We start from the raw sequence: 8,790 nt of genomic DNA on the forward strand, positions 1-8,790 counted from the left end.
TCCAGCTTGATGTGCTTGGCAAAGAGGGTGTGTATCTCAGTGAGGGAGCAGCTCAGGCGACCGGCCTCGATATCGATCAGGTCCTGCAGCGAGTACATCTCGTCGTTCTCCACAAAGTGCTGCCGGTCCTGAAGCTGCAGGCAGGGAGCCTGTCACTGCTGTGCCTGTCACCCCTGTGCCCATCACTGCTGCACCAGGCTCCTGACTCCCCCTCACAGTCCCAGAGTCCCCCCAGCTCAGTCCTGACCCCTGGGCCTGACCTGCAGCAGCAGTCGTGCCTCCATCGCCTCCTTGCAGGTGATGAAGTAGGGCTTCATGAGCAGGATGTCCTGGCGCAGCTTCTGCACGGGGACAGGGCAGGAGGGAATGGGAATGGGGATGGGAGTGGGCACAAGACAGAAAAGGTTGGTGGCAGAGGCAGGATGGGGACAGGTACAAGGATGAGATGGGGATGGTGTAGGCATGGGGTAGTATGAAGATAAGAGATGGAGATAGGGGTGTGATGGGGACAAGTCAAGCTCAGTCAAATTCAGACCTGCAGCAGTTTGGGCACCTGCTGTCCTGACTCCCACCCCTACCCTTTTCCACGTCAGTGGGACCCAGCAGGTGCTGAGAGGGCTCCCCTCTCCCTCCTGCTCACCCCATGCTCCCATTGCTGCCCACCCTGCCCAGCCCCAGCCCCAGCCCCAGCCCCAGCCCCAGCCCTGCACGGTAGGGTCGGGTGGGATCCCCCCCATCACTCACCCGGATCTCCACCAGCTCCTCCACGTAGTTGAAGAGCAGTGGGTTGATCTCCCGCAGCTTCAGCACAGGCCGGGACACCATCAGCGCCAGGTACCGCATGCTGCAGCGCGACACCTGCACGTCCGCAGCCACCATCACCCCATGGCCACTGGGCCCCATCCCTAGGGACACAGCCCTGGGGACACGGCCCCCACAAAGTGACCTCTGTCTACCCAGCCATGCAGTCCCCAGGGACCCCCATGACAAGGGACATGGCCCCAAGGTGATCTCAACCCAGGGACGTGGCCCCCAGGGACCCCCACGATGAGGGATGGGGCCCTACAAGTGACGTCCACCCAGGGATGGAGGCCCTGGGATTCCCCTGACCACAGTCACAGCCCCCGGGGTGCCCCCAGGCCCCCTCCCGGGGCACCTTGCGGGGCTCGAAGTCCCAGTTGTGGATGGCACGGGCGGGCACAACGGCCAGGTCATTCCAGTGGCAGCTGCTGCAGTAGTAGAGGCCTGTGTAGTCGCACTGCCGGGCCTCGCTGGGCACCCCCCCTGCGGCGGCACGCACCGGCACACATGTTGGCACAGGTACTGGCACCAGTGCCACACCATGCATTGCTCACCCCGCGCCATGTCCTTCCATGGACGCACAGCAGCACCCCAAACGTCACTTTCCCATGCACTGTGAATCCCCCCAGCCCCGCATAGCCAAGAGCCCCCCATCTCCCCATAGCTCACAGCCACACACAGCCCCCAGAGCCTCAGCCTTCAGCTCCCCCCCAAAAGAAGCCCAGCCCCACATCCCCAGCCCCAGACAGCTTCCCCCAGCCCCACAAAGCCCCCAAGGGAGCCCAACCACACACAACCCCAGCCCCACTGTGCCCCAGCTCCACCCTGCCCATACAGGCTCCAGCCCCATGCAGTATCACCCCCCCCCCCCCCCCCCCCAGCTCCACACATCCCCATTCCCCAGCCAGCCCCAGCTCCACAGAGCCCCCCCCCACAAGGGGGACTCCAGCCCCACGCAACCCCAACCCCGCTGTGCCCCGAGCTCCACCGAGCCCCCATACAGGCCCCAGAGGGGCCCAGCCCCACTCATCCTCCAGCCCCCAGCCCCGTGCCACGTCGGCGCAGCCTCACGCAAGGAGACGGGGGCCCGGCACTCGGCGCAGCGGTAGTCCTGGCTGTCCAGCCCGCTCTCGGGGCAGATGCTGAGCTGGTACTCGGCCTGATGGCTGACCTTGGCCCGCACACAGGGCTTGCTCACCAGGGGCAGGCACTTGCTGTGGCACCGGTAGTAGCAGCCTGGAGGGGGCACAGACGGATGTCAGCGTGGGGCGGGAACGTGGGATGGATGTGAGGGCTCCCTGGGGTCCCAGCCCCACCTGTGCAGGTGTACCAGGTCTGGATGAGGCCCCAGATGATGGTGCTGCACTTGTCACACATCTGCTTCACGCTCTTGCTCTTCTCCTTGTAGAAGCGATGCTCCAGCACCACCCGGATGTTGGGCTCATCCTCGCCGGGGTCCTGCGGGCGCGCGTGGGGGCCGTCAGCCTGCGCCTGGGCGTCCCCACACCGGGGACACCTTCCCCCCGTGGCCCGGTCCCGGCCGCACCTTCAGCTCCTGCAGCTTGAGGCGGAGGTGGATGAGCCGCACCACCGCGTCCTTCTGCTGCTCCGAGTGCTCAGGCAGCGCCAGGATCACCCGCTTGCACTCCTCGATGGCCTGGCGCAGCTGATGCACGTCCGACGCCAGGATCAGGCCCTGCGGCACGGCGGGGAGCAGCAGGGTGAGCCCGGCAGCGCGCACCGCGCACCCCCACAGCCCCGCTCCCCCCCCGGCCCCGCGCACCACGGGGCGGGAGAAGTGATCCTCGGCCAGGCCCAGGTCCAGCGCGCTCTCGGGGTCCCCCGAAGACGGGTCCAGCCGCTGGCCTGCAACGGGGCCAAGTGCCAGCGGGCGCCGGTGCCGGTACCGGGCCCGTGCGGGGCGCGGGGGGTGGCAGCACCCACCTGGGTCCGGGTCCCCCCCGTCGGGCCGCTCCTGCGGCGGCGGCGGCGGCGGCTCGGAGGCTTTGTCGAAGGGGTTGAGGTGCGCCTGGCGGAAGCGGGCCAGCCGCTCGTCGTACGCCATGGCCCTAAGGGACGCGGCCGCCGCCTCAGCCACGCACCCGCACCCGCACCGGCGCCGCGGACAAACCCGCCCCTCCGCCGCCCCCGCCCTGCCCCGCACCGCCCCATCCCGGCACCGCGCCCCCGCCCGGCTCCCGCACGGCCCCGGTACCGGCACCGCCACCGCCCGCCCGCCAGGGGGCAGCGCCCTCTCCTCGCTCACCGCCCCGCCGCGCTGCCGCCCCCTGCCGGCCGGAGGATCACACCGCGCACGGGCGGGGCACACGTGGGACGCGGCGGGGACGCGGAGGCGCGACCCACGGGAACGGCCCCCGCACCCAGGTCTGCAGAGCCCCCACCCCACGGCGAGCGGTGCCTATAGCCCCCAGACCATAGCTCGTGTCCCTATAGCTCCCGTCCCGATACACCCAGCCCCATAGCTCCTTGTCCCTATAGCTCCCGTCCCGATACACCCAGCCCCATAGCTCGTGCCCCTATAGCTCCCGCCCCGATACACCCAGCCCCATAGCTCCTTGTCCCTATAGCTCCCACCCCGATACACCCAGCCCCATAGCTCCTTGTCCCTATAGCTCCCACCCCGATACACCCAGCCCCATAGCTCCTTGTCCCTATAGCTCCCGCCCCGATACACCCAGCCCCATAGCTCCTTGTCTCTATAGCTCCCACCCCGATAGACCCAGCCCCCTAGTTCTTTGTCCCTATAGCCTCCACCCTGATAGACCCAGCCCCATAGTTCTTTGTCCCTATAGCCCTCACCGCTACAGCCCCCAGCCCCATAGCTCCCGCCTCTACAACCCTCAACCCTCCCCCGAGATCCCACAGCACATCATGGTACCCCGCAGTGCTGCCCCAGGGCTGTGCCTGGGTCTGGGGGATCCAGGACATCCCCAAACAACGCTAAGCCCCCCAGCTCCTGCTTGGGTGCAGGGCTGAACCCATAGTGCGGGGCCAGGATTTGCTGCCATGCAGCTGCAACCCCCCACGGATCCCCGCGGGGTACCATGCCCCCAGCTCAGTTTGTGGGGGACCCTTGCCAGCATGGAGAAGGGTGACAGTGGGGACAAAGGCACAGCCGGGCAAGGCGGCACCCCCCCTCCAACCCCAGATCTGTGGGGCAGGAGGATGCGGGACGCCACAGGGAGGCTCAGTGCATTGCCACGGCCTGGGCACGTGGAGTCCCCATAACCCTCTGAGACGGGCATGGCTGTGGGGGGGGTGCCCTGGGAGCAGAGGGTGTCCCCACCCCCATCGCTGCCCCCCCCCCCCCCCCCCCCCAGGCACAGGCAGGAGGTACCTGGACAGCAATAAATTTATTGAGTATTCAAAAAAAATAAAAGACACGACCCAGTAAAAAAAAACGAAAAGGGGGGAGGCGGGGGGGGGGAGGGGCCGAGCCGGCTCAGGGGGGGGATGGGGTCAGGAGACACTGAAGGGGTGCGGGGGAGCCCGGCCGGCGCCCGGGGGTGCAGCAGCGCGAAGCCAGGGAGGCTGCGGGCGGCAGAGGGGGGCATCGGGCATCACTTGGCGCCCTGCGCCTCTGACTCCTCCTCGTCGTCCTCGTACATCTCGCCCTCCTCCTCGGCCGTGGCGTCCTGGTACTGCTGGTACTCGGACACCAGGTCGTTCATGTTGCTCTCGGCCTCGGTGAACTCCATCTCGTCCATCCCCTCGCCCGTGTACCAGTGCAGGAAGGCTTTGCGGCGGAACATGGCCGTGAACTGCTCCGAGATGCGCTTGAAGAGCTCCTGGATGGCCGTGCTGTTGCCGATGAAGGTGGAGGACATCTTCAGCCCCCGCGGAGGGATGTCGCAGACGGCCACCTTGACGTTGTTGGGGATCCACTCCACGAAGTAGGAGCTGTTCTTGCTCTGGATGGCCAACATCTGCTCGTCCACCTCCTTCATGGACATGCGGCCGCGGAAGACGGTGGCCACGGTGAGGTAGCGGCCGTGGCGCGGGTCGCAGGCAGCCATCATGTTCTTGGCATCAAACATCTGCTGGGTGAGCTCGGGCACGGTGAGGGCCCGGTACTGCTGGCTGCCGCGGGCCGTCAGCGGCGCGAAGCCGGGCATGAAGAAGTGGAGGCGAGGGAAGGGCACCATGTTGACCGCCAGCTTGCGGAGGTCGGCGTTGAGCTGACCGGGGAAGCGCAGGGAGGTGGTGACCCCGCTCATGGTGGCGGAGACGAGGTGGTTGAGGTCGCCGTAAGTGGGGGTGGCCAGTTTGAGGGTGCGGAAGCAGATGTCGTAGAGAGCTTCGTTGTCGATGCAGTAGGTCTCATCTGTGTTCTCCACCAGCTGGTGGATGGAGAGCGTGGCGTTGTAGGGCTCCACCACCGTGTCCGACACCTTTGGGGACGGCACCACGCTGAAAGTGTTCATGATGCGGTCGGGATACTCCTCCCGCACCTTGCTAATGAGGAGGGTGCCCATGCCGGAGCCGGTGCCGCCGCCCAGCGAGTGGGTCAGCTGGAAGCCCTGCAGGCAGTCGCAGTTCTCACACTCCTTCCTCACCACGTCCAGCACCGAGTCCACCAGCTCGGCCCCCTCCGTGTAGTGCCCCTTGGCCCAGTTGTTCCCGGCCCCGCTCTGCCCTGCCGAGGTGGGGAAAAGAGGCACCGATGGCTGCCGGCTCCCCGGTGCCCACGCCAGGGAGGGGACAGGGCGCTGCCGCCGGCGGCATCGGCGAGATCTGAGGCCGGGGTGGGGTGGGAAGTCGGAACTGCAGAGGTTTGGCAGCGAACCGGCTGTGCCGGGCCCCACGGCATGGGAGGGCGTGCGCCCGCCGAGCGCCCCGGGCACAGCGACGGCCCGGGAGGGGAGTGGGGCCGCGGGTGTCAGCGCCCCCCCCACCCCAGGGACCTACCAAAGATGAAGTTGTCGGGGCGGAAGAGGTGTCCGAAGGCGCCCGAGCGCACGCTGTCCATCGTCCCCGGCTCCAGGTCAACCAGGATGGCGCGAGGCACGTACTTGTGAGCTGCGAGAGAGCCCGTGCTGGGGGGGGGGAACCTGCTGCTGACCCCCAGCCCACACTCATCCTGCGGGGTCCCATGGGGCTGGGGGTGTGTGTTGTGTCCCCCCCAGCCATGGGGTCCCACGGGGCTCGGTGCGTGTGTTGTGTCCATCAGGGGCTGGGTGCTCACTTCTGTCGTCGTGTGTCCCCCCCCACATAATGGGGGTCCCACATGGCTGGATGCACGGTTCCCCCCCCCCAAACTATAGGGCTCCAAAGATGGGATGCACGTGTCCCTGCTCCCCTCCCGGGGCCGCCGGGGGCATGTATCTTGCATATATCTGCCCCCCCCCCCCAACCTGCCCCACCCTGGAGACCCGGGCATGGGGGAGAAAGGGATGTTGGGGTTCCCCCCAGGCCCAAGGTGGGGGTGCCCTGCCTGAGGGGTCCCGCGGGGTCCTGTGTGTCGCTTACAGGAGGCCTCATTGTAGTAGACGCTGATGCGCTCCAGCTGCAGGTCCGAGTCACCCACGTAGTTGCCGCTGGGGTCGATGCCGTGCTCGTCGCTGATCACCTCCCAGAACTGGGGGGGGACAGGGATCAGCGGGGGGGGGGGGCACCGGGTACCGGGAGAGGGGCACAGGGACCCGGGGGACCCCTCATCATCACCCCTCCCACACCCACCCGCGGGGCGCCCCCTGGCGGCGGGGCGGACAGGGCGCTGTCCGCGGTGCTGAAGGGCGGACAAAGGCGCGGGGAACGGGCGGGGCCCTTTGTCCGCCCGGTGCGGCGGGAGCGCGGGTGGGGGGCAGCGGAACGGGGAGGGGGGGGAGGTCTTTGTCCGCCGCCCGGCTCCGCAGCAGCGGCGGGGCGGGGCCGCCGTTACCTTGGCGCCGATCTGGTTGCCGCATTGCCCCGCCTGGATGTGGACGATCTCCCTCATGGTGCTGCCGGGCCGGGTCGGAACAGGATGGGAGCGGGACCGGGAGCAGGAGCGGGAACAGGAGCGGGAGCGGCACCGGGAGCGCGGGGGGCGGCCCCGCAGCCGCCGCCTCCTTTATAGCAGCCTCGCGCCGCACCGGGCCGGGCGCTGACGTCACCGCCGCCCCGCAACCAATCGGCGGCCGCCGCCGCAGCGCTGCAACAGCCCTGCGGCACCGGCACCGCCGCCCGCCCCGCCCCGCCCCGCCCCGCCCGGCCCGGGGACCCCGGCACCGCGGGCACCGGCGGGGGGGATCCCGCACCCGGGCCGCGGGGCAGCCCCGGTACCGCGGGGGGGGGACCCCGGCGCCCACGGGAGGGGACACGCGGCACGAACCGGCCACAGGGACCACGCAGCAGCGGCGGGAGCGCCCCGGGGCGGCGGCGGCCGGGGGGGGTGACACCCCCCAATCCGCGTCCCGCCGCAGGGGTGGAAGAGGCAGGGCCCGGGGAGGGAGGGGGGGGGGGCGCTCCGGGGGGGTCCCCGGTGCCAGGAGCATCCCCCCGGGGCCGGCCGGGCGGTGGCGGGCGCGGCCCGAGAACAAAGGCGGCGGTGAGGGGCGCTTTGTCCGGGCCGTGCCCCGCACCGGCCCCGGCCCCTGCGCCCCGCCGGCCGCACCCCGCCGCGAGGCCCCGCGGCCGGTGCAGGTGGCAACCGGGAGCAATCGAACGTGGAAGAGACGGTGGGGCCGGAAAGTGGTCCCCAGGAGCTGCACGGCGGTGCCAGCCACGGCATCAGTGCAAAGAGCCTTTATTGGGAGCCGCGAGTCCCTGAGCCCGCATCGGGTGCCAGAGCCGGAAACCCCGCGGTGCATCCCATCTCATCCGTCCTTCTGTCCCGTGGTGGGGCGGCAGGGCCAGTACCGGTGTCCCGCTCCCTACCAGGAGCACAGCACCATCTCCCGCAGCGTCCGCCGAAGCTCCTGGCTACGGAAGGCATAGATGAGGGGGTCAATCACAGAGTTGCAGATAATGAGGATGAGGAAGAGGTTGAAGTAGCTGAAAAAGCAGGTGCAGAAGGGGTTGGTGGGGCAGGTAACGATGAGGATGAGGTGGAAGAAGAAAGGGCCCCAGCAGATGAAAAAGACGCCCAGGAGGATGGTGAGGGTGACGGCTCCTTTGAGGCTGCTGCCACGATAGACTGCAGGCTGCTTCTGCTGGCTGGAGATGCTGTGGAGATGGTGTCGGGCCAGGGCAAACATGTGGATGTAGAGCACCAGCATGAGGACCAGCATGAAGAGGAAGAAGCTGATGAGGCAGAGGAGGATGGTAGTGTTGTGGTAGTAGGTGATGAAGACTGTGCTGGAGACCGTGCTGGCGAGCCAGATGCTGGCCATGGTCACCACAGCCCGCTGCAGCGTCATGATGCTGTGGTAGCGCAGGGCATAGAAGATGGTGATGTATCTGTCCACGGCAATGACCCCCAGGAAGGAGAGGGAGGACACGACGGAGCTGCAGATGAGCATGTCGATGATGTCGTCCATGTGGCGGACGATGCTGGTGTGGATCACCAGCACGCCATGCTCCATCAGCAGCATGAAGAGCATCTCCACCAGGTTGCTGATGCTCACCAGCATGTCGGACACGGCCAGGCAGCAGATGAAGTAGTATGTGGGCGAGTGCAGGTTCCTGTTCTTCAGGATGGCGGCCACCACCAGCAGGTTCTCCACCAGGCTCACCAGCCCCAGTGTGAGGAAGAGCTCATTGGGGATGTTGAGCCCCTGGCACCAGCCACTGCTGACCCCAGCTGTGGCATTGCTCTGGTTGCCCTCACTGCTGTTCCAGGGCTCACGCAGCAGACGTAGGGGGGCCAATGTTAACATGGCCCCAGCTCAGCCCCAGGGCCCCCTACAGCATCCGCACAGCCCCAGAACCCCCGTTGTGCCCCGCCACGATGCCTGCCAGCGCTGCCGAGGGGACGCAGAGGAATTTGGGATGCAGGGTTCCCGCCCCCTACCCCCCCCCCTCCCCCCCCGGTGTCACAGCTGCCTC

General features: G+C 68.1%; 3 protein-coding genes across 3 annotated transcripts; all 3 read right to left on the reverse strand.

Moving 5' to 3' along the window:
- Positions 1 to 6: 6 nt before the first annotated feature.
- DEF8 (differentially expressed in FDCP 8 homolog) lies at positions 7 to 2,927 on the reverse strand (the record flags this gene model as incomplete). Its single annotated transcript, XM_061477336.1, has 9 exons — positions 2,746 to 2,927; positions 2,585 to 2,667; positions 2,348 to 2,497; positions 2,118 to 2,259; positions 1,873 to 2,037; positions 1,157 to 1,284; positions 745 to 858; positions 261 to 341; positions 7 to 134 (listed from the first exon to the last, which is right to left on the reverse strand). Coding segments are annotated over exons 1-9 (1,112 nt in total), but the record flags the coding sequence as incomplete, so codon positions are not given.
- A 1,229-nt stretch (positions 2,928 to 4,156) lies between these two features.
- On the reverse strand, positions 4,157 to 6,902 carry LOC133281601 (tubulin beta-3 chain). The gene is made up of 4 exons (XM_061477335.1): positions 6,704 to 6,902; positions 6,292 to 6,400; positions 5,731 to 5,841; positions 4,157 to 5,458 (listed from the first exon to the last, which is right to left on the reverse strand). The coding sequence occupies exons 1-4, from the start codon at positions 6,758 to 6,760 to the stop codon at positions 4,383 to 4,385; spliced, it is 1,353 nt and encodes a 450-aa protein (XP_061333319.1). The 5' UTR covers positions 6,761 to 6,902; the 3' UTR covers positions 4,157 to 4,382.
- A 654-nt stretch (positions 6,903 to 7,556) lies between these two features.
- Positions 7,557 to 8,668, reverse strand: LOC133281603 (melanocyte-stimulating hormone receptor). The gene has a single exon (XM_061477337.1). The coding sequence runs from the start codon at positions 8,619 to 8,621 to the stop codon at positions 7,677 to 7,679; it is 945 nt and encodes a 314-aa protein (XP_061333321.1). The 5' UTR covers positions 8,622 to 8,668; the 3' UTR covers positions 7,557 to 7,676.
- Positions 8,669 to 8,790: the final 122 nt, after the last annotated feature.

Source organism: Pezoporus flaviventris, unplaced genomic scaffold (genome assembly GCF_033815535.1).
Source record: "Pezoporus flaviventris isolate CSIRO_AGI_PZ_B2104156 unplaced genomic scaffold, CSIRO_AGI_Pfla_v1 ptg000105l, whole genome shotgun sequence".
Classification (NCBI taxonomy): Eukaryota; Metazoa; Chordata; class Aves; order Psittaciformes; family Psittacidae; genus Pezoporus; species Pezoporus flaviventris.

Bases quoted from the DNA above. Each gene is read 5' to 3' on its own strand.
- LOC133281601 (XM_061477335.1), bottom strand. From the start codon at position 6,760: ATGAGGGAGATCGTCCACATCCAGGCGGGGCAATGCGGCAACCAGATC. The intron at 5,842-6,291 runs GTAAGCGACACA...GCTCTCTCGCAG, and splicing joins CTACTACAATGAGGCCTCCT to CTCACAAGTACGTGCCTCGC. The intron at 5,459-5,730 runs GTAGGTCCCTGG...CCACCTCGGCAG, and splicing joins CCCCGACAACTTCATCTTTG to GGCAGAGCGGGGCCGGGAAC.
- LOC133281603 (XM_061477337.1), bottom strand. From the start codon at position 8,621: ATGTTAACATTGGCCCCCCTACGTCTGCTGCGTGAGCCCTGGAACAGC.